The 17,558-nt window shown below is 43.7% G+C and overlaps 1 protein-coding gene across 2 annotated transcripts in view; it reads right to left on the bottom strand.

The window, feature by feature from the left end:
• Positions 1–17,558, bottom strand: part of ABCC9 (ATP binding cassette subfamily C member 9) — a 976,112-nt gene that overhangs the window by 362,273 nt on the left and 596,281 nt on the right. For both annotated transcript variants that reach the window (XM_029600177.1, XM_029600176.1), the window contains exon 25: positions 14,413–14,579. In XM_029600177.1, coding sequence (XP_029456037.1) covers positions 14,413–14,579 — 167 coding nt within the window. The remainder of the gene's footprint in view (positions 1–14,412; positions 14,580–17,558) is intronic.

The raw sequence follows: 17,558 nt of genomic DNA, 5'->3' as shown, positions 1-17,558 counted from the left end.
ACGATTTAAAATATATCGGACGATATTTTAAATCGTCAAAAAACGATTCACATCCCTATAAAGCATAAAGTCTTTTAACCAGTTTGTAATGCATGAAAGGACATCACCTCCTATCCCATGACTTTTTAGTTTTCTTAGAAGCCTCTCATGAGTGACTTTGTGAAATGCCTTCTGAAAATCCAAATACTCTACATCTACCAGTTCACCTTTATCCACATGTTTATTAACCCCTTCAAAAAAATGAAGCAGATTTGTTAGGCAAGACTTCACTTGGGTAAATCCATGTTGACTGTGTTCCATTAAACCATGTCTTTTTATATGGTCTACGATTTTGATCTTGAGAATAGTTTCCACTATTTTTCCCGGCACTGAAGTCAGGCTCACTGGTCTATAGTTACCCAGATCACCCCTGGAGCCTTTTTAAATATTGGGGTTACATTGGCCACCCTCCAGTCTTGAGGTTTAATGGATGATTTTAATGATAGGTTACAAATTTTAACTAATATAGCAGAAATTTCATTTTTTAGTTCCTTCAGTACCCTAGGATGCATACCATCCAGTCCAGGTGATTTGCTACTCTTTAGTTTGTCAATCTGGCCTACTACATCTTCTAGGTTCACAGTGATTTCATTCAGTTCGTCTGACTCATCACCCCTGAAAACCATCTCCGGAACTGGTATCTCCACAACATCCTCATTAGTAAACATGGAAGCAAAGAATCCATTTAGTCTTTCTGCAATGGCTTATCTTCCCTAAGAGCCCCTTTAACCCCTCGGTCATCTAATGGTCCAACCAACTCCCCACAGGTTTCTTGCTTCGGATATATTTTAAAAAGTTTTTATTATGAGTTTTTGCCTCTATGGCCAACTTCATTTCAAATTCTCTCTTCGCCTGTCTTATCAATATTTTACACTTAACTTGACAATTATTATGTTTTATCCTATTTTCTTCAGATGGATCCTTCTTCCAATTTTTGAAGGATGTTTTTTTGGCTAAAATAGCCTCTTTCATCTCACCTTTTAACCATGACGGTAATCATTTTGCCTTCCTTCCACCGTTCTTAATGTATGGAATACATATGGACTGCGCCTCTAGGATTGTATTTTTAAACAATGTCCATGCCTGTTGAACACTTTTAACCTTTGCAGCTGCACCTTTCAGTTTTTTTCTAACTATTTTCCTCATTTTATCAAAGTTTCCATTTTGTTTAGCCAAAGTTTAGTGTTAGAGCTGCAGATTTACTTATTGTCCCCCTTCCAGTTATTAGTTTAAATTTGATCATGTTATGATCACTGTTTGATCTTTATCCTGTTGGACTCTATACCCACACCCCCACCAAGTTGATCCTCCCTATCATTGCGATATAATTTGTATCCTGATATAGCACTGTCCCATTGGTTATCCTCCTTCCACCAAGTCTCTGTGATGCCAATTATGTCAGTCTCATCATTTGCTGTATACACTCTAACTCTCCCATCTTAATTCTTAGACTTCTATCATTGGCATACAGACATTTCAAAGTGTGTTTTTTGTTTGTATTAATAACCTGCTTTTCAGTTGTTAGGGATAATTTGTAAATCATTAGCTTCAGTGATTTTTTGCATATAGGCACATGGACTGTTTGCTTTTAATGGAACCTCTCTGTTGGGATACCCTAACTCTCCTGTTTCATTAGTATCCTTCAAGGATACATTTCTCCGAACCATGCACTGCTGAGTGACTGCTTTCCCCCTTGTTCTAGTTTAAAAGCTGCTCTATCTCCTTTTTGAAAGTTAGTGCCAGAAGCTTGGTTCCACTCTGGTTAAGGTGGAGCCCATCCTTTCGGAAAAGTCTCTTTCCTCAAAGGTTTCCCCAGTTCCTTACAAAGCTGAATCCCTCTTCCCTGCACCATTGACTCATCCACGCATTGAAACTCTGGAGCCCTGCACGTGGAACAGGAAGCATTTCAGAGAATTCCACCCTGGAGGTTCTGGATTTCAGCTTCCTACCTAAAATCCTAAATTTGGCTTCCAGAACCTCTCTCCCACATTTTCCTATGTCAGTGCCCACATGTACCACGACAGCCGGCTCCTCCCCAGCACTGTCTATAATCCTATCTAGGTGATGCATGACGTCTGCCACCTTCGCACCAGGCAGGCAAGTTACCTGGCGGTCCTCATGTCCACCAGCCACCCTGCTATCTACATTTCTAATATTCGAATCACCAACTATGATGGCCGGCCTAATCCTTCCCTCCTGGGCAGTAGCCCTGGGAGACTTGTCTTCAGTGCGAGAGGACAATACATCACCTGGAGAGCAGGTCCTTGCTACAGGATCACTTCCTGCTACACCATGGTGATGTTCTCCTACTGGGAGACCTTTCTGATCCAAGGTAGCACTGGGGCTGCCACACTGGCTTTGGGACTTGTCTACTATGTCCCTGAAGGTCTAATCAATAAGATATAGCTCATATCCTTTAACTTCTTCCAGCAAGGTCTAGATAAGAGCCTAGCCCTCAATTCCCTAAAAGTCCAGATCATGCTATCTCCTCTTTCAGATAAGGGCCTAGCCCTCAATTCCTCTTTCAGATAAGGGCCTAGCCCTCAATTCCCTAAAAGTCCAGATCATGCTATCTCCTCTTTCAAAGACCTATTAAAAGTTAGGCCTGCAGCAATGCATACAGATGTAGGTTGCTTCTTGAAAGGAGTAAAGTGAATCAGGCCACCCTTTTGTCTGGCTTCCTCATGGGACCTCAATTTGGACCTTACTAGTACTAGTACAGTACTAGTTCTCCTTTTGAACCACTAAAGCAAGACTCCCTTAAAGATCTATCCCTCAAGATGGCCTTCCTGGTGGCTGTGTGCTCAGCTCAAAGAATTTCTGAACTGCAGGCTCTCTCCTGTAGAGAACCTCTTCATTTCAGAGAAATCAATGAAACTTGGACCTATCCCTTCCTTCTTTCATGTTTTACCAATCCCCCCATTTCTTTTTTTAATTCCCAACAGGCTAAGGCTCCTGCTTTCCCCCTAGGGTGGGACAGGTAACTAAGGGACATTTCATATTTAGGAACACTCATTCAATTAGTCAGGAGGAATCTAGACTAGTCTAGTAGTAGTCAAGGAAAGAAATTTATCAGGTAAGATATAATTTAACATTCCTTATCCTACTGCTAGACCAGCAACTCTTGGGATGTAACAAAGCCATTAGACTAATGGGCAGGAGACTGCGAGTGAAGCCTTAAAAACCCCGGCACCAAAATTTGAGTCTGCCTTAGCCAGTACATCCAGCCTATAGTGTTTAGTAAATGAGTGTAGGGTCCACCAAGTGGCCTTGTGCAGATTTCCTCCGAAGATACCCTTGAGACCTCCACCCAGGAGGCTGCTTGAGCTCTTGTTGAGTGCACCTGTAGTCCCAATGGAATTGGTTTACGTTCCAGCAGGCCTCCTTAATCCATCTGGTGAGGGTAGCTTTGGAAGCAGTTTCTCCTTTCCATGGACAAGTGAATAGTATGAAGAGTCTGTCTGACTTCCTAAAGGCATTTGTAACTTTCAGGTATATTAGTAAGGTTCGTCTGACATCTAGGTAGTGTAGTTCTCTCTCCTATTTCTTTGTACTGACTTTCACAAAGGCAGGTAAGGAGATAGTTTGGTTCAAATGAAACTCAAAGGTGGTGCCGGCAGTAAACAATATAAAAATTAGCAATGGAGGTAGTGATGAGCATTAATTCAAGCAGGCCACTAGAGTCAAGAACTTTCTTACAAGATTGGAAAGCAGAAGTGATAATTGCCAACTCTCCTCCACATCTATTTGTTCTTAGTTCTGAAAAGCAAACATAATTAAAAGGACAGATATTGTTCAAGGTGATAGTGTCATAATCATGTAAGCAAGTTTCAGTAATAAACACAGCATCAGGAGAATGAGCGAGAATTAAGTCGTGAATAATTGGTACTTTTTTCTAATAGATCGAGCATTAAAAACCAAGATGGAGATAGTAGTATAGACTAATGCGGTTGTCTTAAGGGATGTCAAAAGTGGTATTGAGAACAAATAATGGAATTGAGGAGGTTTGTGGCAGTGTACAGTTAATTGACTGTGTTGACCATGAGCAATAACAGTATTGATTTCAATGCGCTTGTTCAAAGAAAGAAAGAGTAGGAAAAAAAAGAATGACTTAGCTAAATTGGAACAGCTAGGAAAGTTGAGATGTAGACAATCCTGGGGTAGAGGATTGCACAAAAAGTTCTCACAAAGAGATGTGTCTCTGTCGCATTCCTTTAGCATGTATAATCTACAAGGAATAGAGAGCTATTTGTTGGTCTGTGAAACAAATAATAATCCCACATGAATGAAACATATCATTGGTTTCATGAGTGAGAGAGAGAGAGAGAGAGAGAGAGGCTAGCCATAATGCCCTCATACTGGGTAGGTATTTATACCCCTATATGAGGCCCACCTAGTTACTCGAGGTGAGGTGTAGGTAGTAGGGGTGTACATTCGTTTTGAACTTAAATGTAAAACGCAACTTATTTTTTTTTTTAACTTAAAAAAGTGATGAGGCGAAAACGATCGGATTTCCAACTTATTCAACATAGCTATGTTGAATACGTTGGAAATCGTGATTGTTGATCCTAAATAAAAATTTAAACCCCTCACCCTCCTTAATCCCCCCCCCAAGACTTACCAAAACTCCCTGGTGGTACAGCAGGGAGTCAGGACGCCATTTCTGCTCCTTTGCGAGGAGCACGTGACATCGGCGTCACGTCGGAGTGACGCGGCGTCACGTGATTCCCTGTGCGATCGCTCCGGGGGACCCTCGTTGCACCCAAAAGGAACTTTTGGCCAGCTTGGGGGGGTCAGGAGGCCCCCCCCCCAAGCTGGCCAAAAGTTCCTTTTGGGTGCAACGAGAATCCTGGAGCGATCGCGCGGGGAATCACGTGATGCCGCGTCACGTCGGAGTGACGCGCTGTCACGTGATTCCCCGCGCGATCGCTCCGGGGAATCACGTGACGCCGTGTCACTCCGACGTGACACCGACGTCACGTGCTCCTCGCAAAGGAGTTCAGAAATGGCGTCCTGACTCCCTGCTGTACCACCAGGGAGTTTTGGTAAGTCTTGGGGGGGGGGATTAAGGAGGGTGAGGGGTTTAAATTTTTATTTGCACGTATGGACATAGACTCAACTTATGGAATTCTCCATATGTCCATATTGACCGCAAATGGGACCCCCTTTCGACTTATGGACTTATGAACATAAACTTTTGCTCTGCACATCCCTAGTAGGTAGTAGTGTAGGGTTTAGGGGCCACTTTGACATGCAGAGTGTGATGTATGAATAGAATAGTGCACTCTTGTGAAAATTTGATGACCTTCGGAGTGAGGAAACTCACACAAAGATGAGATTTGTGCAATGTTCTGTCAACCTAGCTTGATGTTACTCAGGTAGAGTGTCCATATGCAGAGTGGAGGAGTATCCTAGTGGTTAGAGCAGTGGGCTATAAACCAGGAGACCAGGGTTTGAGTCCTGCTGTTGCTCCTTGTGACCTTTGGCAAGTCACTTTACCCTCCATTGTCTCAGGTACAAACTTAGGGCCTCATTTTCTAAAGTATTGCAGACCTGCGATACTTTAGAAGATGAGGGGCACGGGGCCGAAACAGGGGGAGGGCCTGCACTAGCCGCTAGTGGTCACAGTGCGATCGCTGCCGGTTTCGCACCCAGTAGCGAGGTGTAGCTATTGGGAGCAAAAGCTGCCGCGAAAAGGCGCTGACCGCGGAGTCAGCCCCGGTGACGCCCCGACTCCTCCTCTTCCGGGGCCGACTCTGCTCCCATTCTGGTATCGCACGCGATAAGGGACTTTTTGCGTGTGAAAGGTCCCTTATCGCGTGCGAACGGCGTGGAAATTGAAGCCCTTAGATTGTAAGCCCTCTGGGGATAGGGAAATAGCTATAGTACCTGAATGTAATCCCCTTTTAAGTGCTGTAAAAAGTGGAATATAAATCAAAATAAAAAATATATATATCAAAGGAACTGGTGGAGGAGGTGAAATTGTTGTTTCTGGTAGACTAGGCACGTTTTATAACTTTTTGGTGAGTACACTAGAAAATTATTGGTGTTTCTGGTAATTACAGACATTATACAGCCATTTTTTATTATAGAAACAAGCCATTAAGCCCATTAAAATGGGTGAGGTGTGCCAGCCAGAGCTGTCTATTCCGTGCAGTCACAGCTGCTCACGGGCCCGTTAAAATGAGCGAGATGTTCGCGGCACGTAGGTCAGAGCTCTGGATGTTCGCAGCACATCGGTCAGATCTCTCTTCTGCGCAGTCAGAGCTGCTCCCTTCTGTGCATTCGCGGTGCAGGCACAGCATATCGGTGAGAGCTGCTCTCTACTGAGCATTCGTGGCACGTCCATCACCGCTCAATTATATATTCTCATTATTTCCTAATGAAAAAATAGTCTTGACTTACAAACTCAATTGATTCCAGAGGGCTGGTTGTAACTCAAGTTGGTTGTAAGTCAAGGGTCCACTGTATTTCTACCTTAAGCAAGCAATGAGTAGATGTGAATTGGTTATTTACACTTTCGAATAATAGAAGGATTAGGGGGCATTCCATGAAGTTAGCAAGTAGCACATTTAAGACTAATCAGAGAAAATTCTTTTTCACTCAACGCACAATAAAGCTCTGGAATTTGTTGCCAGAGGATGTGGTTAGTGCAGTTAGTGTAGCTAAAAAGGTTTGGATAAGTTCTTGGAGGAGAAGTCCATTAACGGCTATTAATCAAATTTACTTAGGGAATAGCCACTGCTATTAATTGCATCAGTAGCATGGGATCTTCTTAGTGTTTGGGTAATTGCCAGGTTCTTGAGGCTTGGTTTGGTCTCTGTTGGAAACAGGATGCTGGGCTTTATGGACCCTTGGTCTGACCCATCATGGCAATTTCTTATGTTCTTATGCACTTGTTATGGTCCCGGGTCGTGCCCCGGTCCCTCCACTCACTTCGGGCCGGCCCGGGCTGCTGAAGCGCCTCCCCGCTTGACAAGACCCGATCCTGGCCTCTGCCGCAGTGCTCCCTCCGCGAGGGAGATGCTGCCAATCCGACGCACCTGGCCCCGCCCCCTAGGCGTGCACGGGGGCTCGAGATTTAAAGGGGCCAGCGCGGGAAGAAACAGGTCAGCCCTCGGATGATGTCAGACACTGCAGGGGTATTTAAACCCTGCAGCTGGGCCTTTACTTTGCCTTGCAACGAGGTTCACTCTCTGTGGAGAGCTACTAGTTGCTGCTTCCGACTACTGGCTTCTGATTTCAGCTTCTGACTACTGGCTTCTGACTCTGGCTTCCGACCCCGATTTCCGACTACTGGCTTCTGACTTCGGCTTCCGACTACTGGCTTCTGATTCCAGCTTTCTACCAGGAGGCATCTCCTAAGTCCAAACGGCTCGGGTCCTCACGAGCTCCTCTCGGGGGGGACCGTGGGCTTCCAGTGGTGGAGTTCCAGGTGGCCTCCTGGCTTCTGCTCCACTCTTCTCGATCCTCTGGACTCCTCTTCAGACACCGGCCCACAGGAGACCACACGTAAGTCGAAGCAGCTCGGGTCCTCATGGGCTCCTCCTGGGGGACCTCGGGCTTCCAGTGGTGAAGATCTCTCCGGTCTCCTGCTCAGTGCCGCCTCCCAGCTTCGACATCCACTGTGGGCCTTCCTACGGTGAGTCTTCATCTGTCACAGCCGGCTCAAGGGTCCACAAATCCAACAGCACATTCTTCTTTCTATCTGAGAAGGTTGTTTGCTAGACTACCTCAGATCTGCCAGCCTGACTTGCCCCTATCAAAACCACAGGGACCAGACTACCTCCACGCTGCCATCCTGTCTTGCACCTATCAACATTCTGCCACTCTGCCTTGTGGTGTAGCCACTATCATGGTTCCTCAGTGTGTTGATGCTAGTCTTTCTGCTGCTTTTTCCCTTTATCTGCATCTTGTGTTTTTTTCTGACACTCTTTCTGCTTCCTATGTTCCCCCTTCATTGTGCTGTAGGATGTTGATGCCACTTGCTTGCCACTTTGCCTGTCATGCTGCCTTCGAGGGTTCATGCAACTGTTATTGGTGCTCTCTCTTGAAGCTGTGGTGTGTTTTTGATAGGTATGTGAATCGGGTGCCTGATCGTTCCCGCTTTCGGGTTTGTCTGGCCGTGGGAAAATCTCATTTTCCCGCGGATCCCCGTTTTTTTTTTCGTGAAAAATAGTTTTTCGGGTTAGTGCGCGCTAATTCATGTTAGCAAGCACTAACAAAAATAGCAAAAAGTAACAAAAAAATAACAAAAAACCCCCAGTTTTTGGTTAGTGCGCGCTAACATAAGTTAGCGCGCACTAACCCAAAAAACAATTTTTTCGAAAATTCGGGGGGAAAAGTGATTGTTCTTTTTTTACCCGCTATATTAACGAATTTAGAAATATCATATTTCAATTCATTAGAAAAACGATTCACATCCCTAGTTTTTTGGGTTTTTTTTATAATTTATACTTTATTCAATTTTTAAATTCAAAACAATAAATAAAATTAACATAAAAGGCAATAAACAGTGAACAATTCAGGCAAACTTATTACAAGAAGATTAATACAGTCAAAAGTAAATTTGATTGTTACATTTATCCAATAAATGAGGGTCTTTATATGGTAAAGAAAACTTACATAATACAATTAACAAGGATCACATCCCTAGTTTTTGACACTCTCGCTGCTGCTTTGCACCTCTGTTAAAGCACTCTTGCCACTCCTGGTACCCCTTTGCCCCTTTACAGTGCCTTAGGATATTCATGCCACTTTGGTGTCAGTTTGCCATAGTCTAAGTACCTTGGAGCTCTTTTCTCGTTTTGGTGATTGCTCCCCAGATGTTTCATCAGAATTGATAAGAAAACCCCAGTTCTGCAGCCAAAAATTATGCTGCAAATACTTCCCCCTTTGACTTTAATGGCAAAACGAAAAACGAATGAAACTAATAAATGAATTGGTTTTCCCCCCTATGAAACTAATGAAATGAATTTGGTTCCCAGCAAAACGAAAAACGAAATGAAACAAATTTTTTCCTTCTGCACATCCCTACGACGCACTGAACTCTATCCAGCCCCTCCTGATGACGTTGGAGGTGGGTGGGAACACACCTGCATGACTTTCAGGGTGCTGTGTGGTTATGCAGCACGAGACATCAGGAGTTGAGTGAGATGGTTCAGAGCTCTTTTTGCTGGTCCTACAGGAGCAGTCCAAGTACAGCAGACCAAGAAGGCAGAAAAAGGCAGACAGTGCCGCTCCGATGGCGCGCTGGTCTCTTTACTGATTTACCTAAGGATTACTGGTCTATCAGTAGTCAAGGAAAGAAACTGAACAGGTAAGATATATTTTAACATTTTTTCTTCCCTAGACATTACTATTTGTGCCTTTTTGTAAACCGTTGTGATGGTATATAACTTAACGACGGTATAGAAAAGTTTTTAAATAAATAAATACATCTCATATACACAAACTCACTAACACATACATATTCATTCTCTTTCACACACAAACACACAGGCTCTTTCTTCCTCATACACAAGCACAAGCACATACACACACAGGCTCTCATACTCCCTGGCTCTCTCTTCCTCACATATACACACAATACAGGCTCTTTCACACTCACACACATACCCAGGTGCACTCTCTCCCTCATACATACTTTCTCTCTTACATATAAATAAAGGCTCTCACATTCATTTTCTCTCCCTCCCTTACATATATATATATAGACACACACAGAGACTACCACTGACTTTCTCTCCCTCATATATAATTCAAAAGCTCTCTCTCACACTTACTGACTCTCTCCCTCTCACATACACACAAACAGGCTCATGCACTCACTGGCTTTCTCTCCCTCACACACACACACACTCACACACAGGTTCTCTCATACTCCAGGGTTCCTCTGGTTCAGCATGCCGGTGGTCTTACTATTTATTTATTTATTTATTTTTAATTTTTATATACCGGAATTCCTGTATGCAATACAAATCAATCTGGTTTACAAGTAACGAAAAGGTTGCCCTGGTCTGGGAGGTTAGACCGGGGTAATTTTACATAGAACATTGAACAATAACTAATCAACCATTGAATATTATTACAAGGAACATTGAAAGTAACAATAATATTTAACAAATATAAACAAATAACTAGCCCTCTTGTTCCTGATGCAGGCAGGAATGAAGATGCTGAAGGCCCCATCCCTTCTCTTCTCATACATTTGGCTAGCTCTGTACTCCTGGTGTGCATCTTCTTCTGCCAGCAGGGCTTGGGCTCCCTGCTGGCCTGGTATGCCTGGGCTGCACCTTTTTCTGTCTGCAGGGCTTGAGCTTCCTGCCAGCCTGCGGTTCTGATGGTGCATTTTTTTCGGCTGGCAGGATTTGGACTCTCTGGAAGCACTTCTTCACCCAGAGTCTCTGTCTGGGCTGCAGTTCCTCCCACCCAGCGCTGGTGTCTTTACCTAAGTGAACACTGCCATTACCACCAAAGCTACTAGCTCGCACCTCTTCTTATACTTCTCTGGCACGCATGTCAAATCTCAGCTGTTTGAACCACATGAGCAACTGAGCCCCCTGCAATTCAAACAGCTGACGTTTGAATTATGAGCAGCAGAAACTATAGAAGAGGCGCTACGTGGGCTTTGGAAATAGGTAGGACAATCACTTAATTGATGGCACCAGCGCTGGGCAGGAGGAGGTTTTCAGGCTGGTTGGACTGCAGCTGCATTGGGAAGACTAAAATCCAGATATTTTAGCCCTTCTGGTTTACAGACATTTCATCATATATCCATACTGTCCATTCAAAATCTGGACAATTGGCAACCCTAGCCTCAGAATCCAGCTCACTCTCAGGCCGATTAAAAAAAAGCTGCGGGAGAACCAGCGCTCCGAGGCGAGCGCCTGCTCTCTTGATATGCACCCAGGCACCTCTCCTGGGCACGCGATTCAGTATTTAAATTAGTGCCAGCGCTAGGGACACTAGCGCATCCCTAGCACCTCCTTATTGGTGGAAGTGGTGGCTGTCAGCGGGTCTGACAAACGACGCTTAATTTTACCGGCGTCGCTTATCGAACCTGCTGGCAGCCACTGGTTTGGAAAACAGATGCCGGCAAAATTGAGCGTCCGTTTTCCAACCTGTGGGCAGATTTTTTTTTTTTTTAAAGTAGTACTTTTTTTTTTTTTTAAATATTTGGGGCCTCCGACTTAATATCGCTATGATATTAAGTCGGAAGGTGTACAGAAAACAGTTTTTTCTGCTTTTCCATACACTTGCCCGGTGCTGTCTGAAATTAACGTCTGCCTTTGGGCAGGCATTAATTTCTGAAAGTAAAATGTGCAACTTGGCCGCACACTTTACTTTCTATATTTTGAGTGACTAACTAATAGGCTCATCAACATGCATTTGCATGTAATGAACGATGAACGGTATTAATTTTGGGGGGGTTGGCTGTGCGTTTTCCACACGCTATTACCCCTTACAGTATAACGGGTAATAATATCACGTCAAAAACACGCGGCCAAACGGGGGCTAAACGGTGCGCTCGGCCCAGCGCACCGTTCTGTATCGGCCTGTCTGTGTCTCTGTAACACAGCTGAGAGACCGAGCTGCAGAAAGACCCAGGGTAACAGTTTGTTGAGTCTGACAAGGCAGCAGTTCAGGAGATTTAAACACATCACATTTTTGGAGGTGTTACTCTCTGCAGTGCTTGCTTTCACCACAGGATTTCATGATTTCTCCAACTGCATAATAATTTTCACTGTATCAGTAAAGAAAGGTTGGATACTATATTTTCTTCTTTATCAGAAATTTGGTTAGGTCTTTTATCAATTACTTCAGTAGTTTGAGACATTTCTAACTTCAAAGGTCTTTTTTTTTTTTTGCTAACAGCCTGTGCTAACAAGTACAACTCCTCCCTCCACAATTTCTGGCAGAGACACAGCAGCACAATAGTATGCTCAGTTTCCATTACACTTTCTGCTTCAGAGTCAGCCCCAGACTCATTTCCTGATCTAAGCTCACTAACTTCAGCTTCAACCTCTGATTCACCATCTGAAATATTGTCATTCTCAGTTACCACTTCTGTTCTAGCCACATCCTGCCTTCTCTTGTCTGGACATTGTTTTATTAAATGAGTCAGACTTCCAAACACAATGTAATCAGAGTCCTCGATTTTATATTTCAACAAAATATTCAAAATCTTGTTAACACTATGCAACATCATATAGCCTTGATATCTCATGCACAAAACATGTTTCACCTTCTCTGCTTTGAAGCCTGAAGGAATCTTTTTAATAGGACCTGTTAGCTTCCCATCCTTGGCCATGTCTCTTGCAAATTATTCAATGCTAAAAAATGGTATCACACTTGAAATAATTTTAACTGAAGGAGTTAATAGAGGCAGAACAGAAATAAAAGTACCATCTAGAACACCCCCCTCTGAAATGACTTGGTTTATTAATTCATACCTGTTTTCAAAAACAGCATTGTTCATTCAAGAAGCATACATTGGGGTCCATATTCAAATCCAATTTAGCTAGATAAATCAGATTTATCCAACTATACAACTTATCTGAATAATTCACTTATCTGGCTAAAATATTTAGTCTTATAGTCAGTGGGCAGCACTATCTATCCAGCTAACAACTTGATAAGTAGCGATATTGAGCCTCATCCAGTTAAGTTAACTGGATAAGTTAGACATAGCCCAAAGCAGGTCTAAAATTAGCCAGATAAGCGTATCCAGCAAACTTTAATACTTTATCCAGGTATATTCAAGCAGCACTGCTGTGCTGCTGAATATTCCATGTAAGTTAGCCAGTTGTCTTTTTCTGTCTAACTTATAAAGCCAGATAGCTTTAAATATTGGCCTCCTTATGCTTTTGCAACCACTAACCTTGCCTACTGCCAGCATACATTCCTGCACAGAAGCACTGTCTGGAGATAGGAAGTATGAGAGTTAAAATTTCACCATTTTCAATATGTGGAGGTTTTCCCCCTGGACTGACCATGCTGGCCAGGTTTGCTTACCACAGTCAACTTAACCAACTGTTTCCAGCCATCAAACAAACAAAAAATAAATCACAAATAGAGGCAAATAAAAAGAAATGCAGAAAGCTCCAGTTTCTACACAACTCTATACCCCAAACACATACATCTTCGCTCTCACAATCTAGGGAGTCAAAGAGACATGTCACAATAATTTTGTTTAACTGTTATAATGCTGAACTGAAGACCTGAGCTCCAACTGCGCAGAGTTCATCCAAGCTCCTCCAAAAAAGAAGCCTGCTTTGGAGGAGCCCAAAGGCAAGAATAATAAAAAAAAAGCTATTGGCCCTATGAATGGGCCTTTGGGGAGAAGGATCTCAGGGGAAAAGCAATCAGAGCAAGGCACTGCCCTAGCTAACCTAATGAAGGTTGCAAAGAAGACCTCATAAAGGTTACCAGAAAAAAACAGGTAGCCAGGAAGCCTCCAAAAAGGCCCCAGGCAGTATGCTTGCAGGTCCAGTGACAGTGAGGATCTGGAGGAGCTGCTTGCTGATATCTGCAGACAGGCATTGAAAAAAGGAATGGCATTTCCTCTCCACAGAAAGAAGCTGAATAACTTTTTAAATCTATTTTTAATATATTTTATTAAAAGTTTCAAAATGCACCAAATATCTTTTTTTTTTTTTACAATGAATGATACTCAGGAAAAACTTGCTTTTCAGCTTCTATTCACTAAAAGAGGGCCCAAATCTCTGGACCAGAATCAACCCCATAGATTTTATCTACTCATTTTCCTACATCTTTTATTTCATTTTACCTATTCTCAGACTCATTCTCCTGGTACTATTGGAATATTATGTATTAGAATATGACCTTCTGTGTAAATCATGAAACATTTTCGTGGATAAACAAGAAAGATGCATTAATGTGTGACCTTTCAAGATTACATTTATTCCTTCTTCATATCAGAAGAGACCTACATGGTCTTAAAAACTCATTTACTGCAATTGTTTTTTGCTCAATACAAGGTATTACAAATTCCATATTTCTTCTGGATCAATACAATTACTAGAATTTGTCACCATGGTTAATTTTAGACAACTGTGGTTTGTCTACAATACTTTTAAGAGAGCAATAAACATAAAACATTTAAAAGTAGGAAATACTGTTGTGAAAATTGAGCTAATATTAATAAGTTATAAATAATATTAATAAATAAATCAGTAAAGGGTATCTAGCTATTACTATCATATCATTTACTTGACAAGGTACCAAATTATTGTCCAGTAGAGAAATACTGCATAGTTAGATTAATCAAAATGGTATCCTAGTTTATAATTTATTCAAATTATTTTTATTTATATTACATTACTCTGGGAGAAAGAAAAAGCAACCTACCTTATTGGAGCTAAGATGATCTTCTTAAAGAGATTGTGATGTAGATTTTTTGCTGCTGTGAGGCCCATCCACTCAACGGTGAGGGATGTAACAAGACAAAAGAAGATCCCTGATCCACAGAGAATGCTGAATCCAGCTACATAAAATGTATGGTTGGAATTTATATTCTGTAAAGACAATAAAATATATTGTAGAAGAATTTATAGAAATGAATATATTTAAATGACAAATGTTTGATAATATTCCTGAACACTAACAAGCTGAACTGTTCCATTGATGAATCAGTGTTAGAAACATTAAAAATGTTGGCAGGAAAAATACCCTTTGGCTCGTTCCATTTGACCATTTGTGTTTGCCTACTGTGTTGTTAATTGTTCTGCTGTCTTCTGTTTGTTTGTACTACCGATCATCAATGGAACAGTTCAGCTTATTAGCAGACAGGAATATTTTTATTTATCAATTATGGTAAGTTCTTTCCCACTTTCATATCCCTTCTCTGTGTTACACCTTCAAGCCTCTCTTTACTCCATTATTCTTCTCCATCTATCTCCTTCCCCTTACAGGAAAAGAAAAAAAACATAGTTTGAAGCTGAATACTTTCAATGCAGATGCAGATCTGTGAACATTCACCTGGCCATTAAGAGTATGGAAATTTGAATCAAGCTGAAAATGACTGGATTTATTAAAGCTGATTCTCAGCTGATTCAGTTCTTTTACCCAAGCTCCCTCCAATTCTGGATGGAGTAAGCATTTCATACAATCTGCTCAACCCATCATAAAAACATAGAAATGACAGCAGAAAAAGACCAATCGGCCCATCCAGTCTGCCCAGCAAGCTTCAACTCTTATTTTCCCATGCTTATCTGTTTCAGCAACCACCAACTTCAGGGCTCTTGTTGGTAACTGTTTGATTCAAATTTCCTGCCATCTCCTGTCATTGATGCAGAGAGTAATGTTGGAGTTGCATCAAAGGTGAGCATGAGGCTTATGTTTAAGGGTTGTAACCGCCGCATCAAGCAAGCTACCCCGATGCTTGTTCACACAGACTGCACAGATCGATGTCTTGTTGGTTGTTGCCTGAATGTAAATCCTGTTTTCTACTTTTTTCCCCCTGCCGAAGAAGCAGAGAGCAGCACTGTATATGTATTCAAAGTGATGTATCAAGTTAATTGGTTTAGGGTTGTAACCGCCGTAATAAGCAAGCTACCCCCATGCTTATTTGTTTACCCAGATTATGAAGTTTAGTCCTTGTTGGTTGTTGTCTGAATGCTAATCCTCTTTTCCACATTTCCCCCGCCGTAGAAGCAGAGAGCAACGCTGTGTATGCATTCGAGTGATGTATCAGGCTTAATTGGTTTAGGGTAGTAACTGCCATACTAAGCAAGCTACCCTCACGTTTATTTACCCAGATTGTGTAGTTCAGTCCTTTTTGGTTGTTATCTGAATGCAAATCCTCTTTTCCACATTTCCCTTTGCCGTTGAAGCAGAGAGCAATGTTGGGGTTGCAATAACCATGCAAGGGATTTTGGGCCAGATTTTCAAAGGGATACGCGCGTACCCCCCCCAAAAACCTGGCCGAAGTACCCCCTGCACGCCTTGAGCCTAGGTTGAGTAGGGTCAGTGGCGCGTGCAAGCACTGGAATGCGCTTAAGTCCCGGGGCTTTCCTGGGGGGCGTGTCTGGGGCATGTCGCGGCGGCGCAGCATTTGGGGGCGGGGCTGTGGGTGTGGGTCCAGCCCGGGGGCATTTCGGGGGCGTGGCCGAGGCCTCCGAAATGGCTCCCGGGCCTGGGGATCATGTGCTGGCAGGCGGCCCGGCGCGCACAAGTTACGCCTGCTTCGGGCAGGCAGTGTAAGGTTGAAGGCCCTGAAGGCCCGGGACAGGCTGCGAGACACCGTGGATGCTGGGGGCTGGCTGCGGCTGCGAGGGAGGATGGACCAGGCCTTGCGGAGAGGAGCCCGAGGTGAGCAGGGCTGGCCTTGGCACCAGCGCGGCTGGAACGCGCAAGAGTACCCCCCCCATTCTAGGTCTCCCCTTACCAGTCTAGGCTTCTCCAGATGCTGATGGTGAAAGGTGCGAGGGAGATCTTTGTCCAGAATATGGTGGGAGGGCTCCCATGAATTTTCCACCAGACCGAAGCCTCCCATGACAGGAGGTACTCCCAGCGCCCTCTACGGTGATGAATGTCCAATACTTCCTGAACTTGGAGGGTAGTTTCTGTTTCTGCAGCAAGCTGCATGAGTTGTGGTAGTCTTCATGAAGGCCATGATAGGACCAGTGGCTTGAGTAAGGACACATGGAATGTGTTGTGAATCCCAAGGTTCGGAGGCAGCTTCAGTTGGTAAGTTACTGCTCCTACTCATCACAGAACAGGGAAAGGACCTATGTACGTGGAGGCCAGTTGTTGTGAGGGTAGTCGGAAGTAGATATGCCACGTGCTGAGCCAGGCCTTCTGCCCAGGAAGGAATACTGGGGCGGCCCGACAGTAAGCGTCCGTTACCCGCTTGGCCCGCTCGGCACAGGCGTTCCTTGACTTGATCCCATAAGCGGCGAATGGTTTGCCCAGTGGCTTGTGCTGCAGGAGATGGTATGCTGAGAGGAACTGGTAGAAGCAGGCGGGGCTGCTGACCGAAAACTACCGCAAATGGCGATGTCCCGGTGGCGGAGATGATGTGGGTATTATGTGACAATTCCCCCCATGGAAGAAGGTCGACCTAGTTATCGTGCTGGTCATTAATGCAGGACTGGAGGAAGGCCTTCAGGGAATGGTTGGTTCTTTCGGCCTGGCCATTGGCCTGCGGATGGTAGGCGGAGGTCAGGTTTAGGGTGATGCTGAATTTATTGTAGAGGGATCTCTAATACTTTGCAGTGAACTGAGGGCCACAGTCTAAGACAATCTCCTGCGGCAATCCGTGGAGACGGAATATGTGATTCAGGAAATGTTGGGCGAATTCAAGAGCCGAGGGTAGGCCAGGCAAAGGCACAAAAAGGGCCATTTTGGAGAAGTGGTCTATTATGACCCAAATTATGGTGTGCCCCTTGCAGGGAGACAGATCCACAATAAAGTCTGTAGAAAGATTGGTCCAGGGTTCAGTGGGTTCCGGGAGAGGCTGAAGAAGCCCCCACGGATGTCCAGTGGGAGGCTTT

This window comes from Rhinatrema bivittatum, chromosome 4, assembly GCF_901001135.1.
Source record: "Rhinatrema bivittatum chromosome 4, aRhiBiv1.1, whole genome shotgun sequence".
Taxonomy (NCBI): domain Eukaryota; kingdom Metazoa; phylum Chordata; class Amphibia; order Gymnophiona; family Rhinatrematidae; genus Rhinatrema; species Rhinatrema bivittatum.
This window is presented reverse-complemented; position numbering and strand designations above follow the sequence as displayed.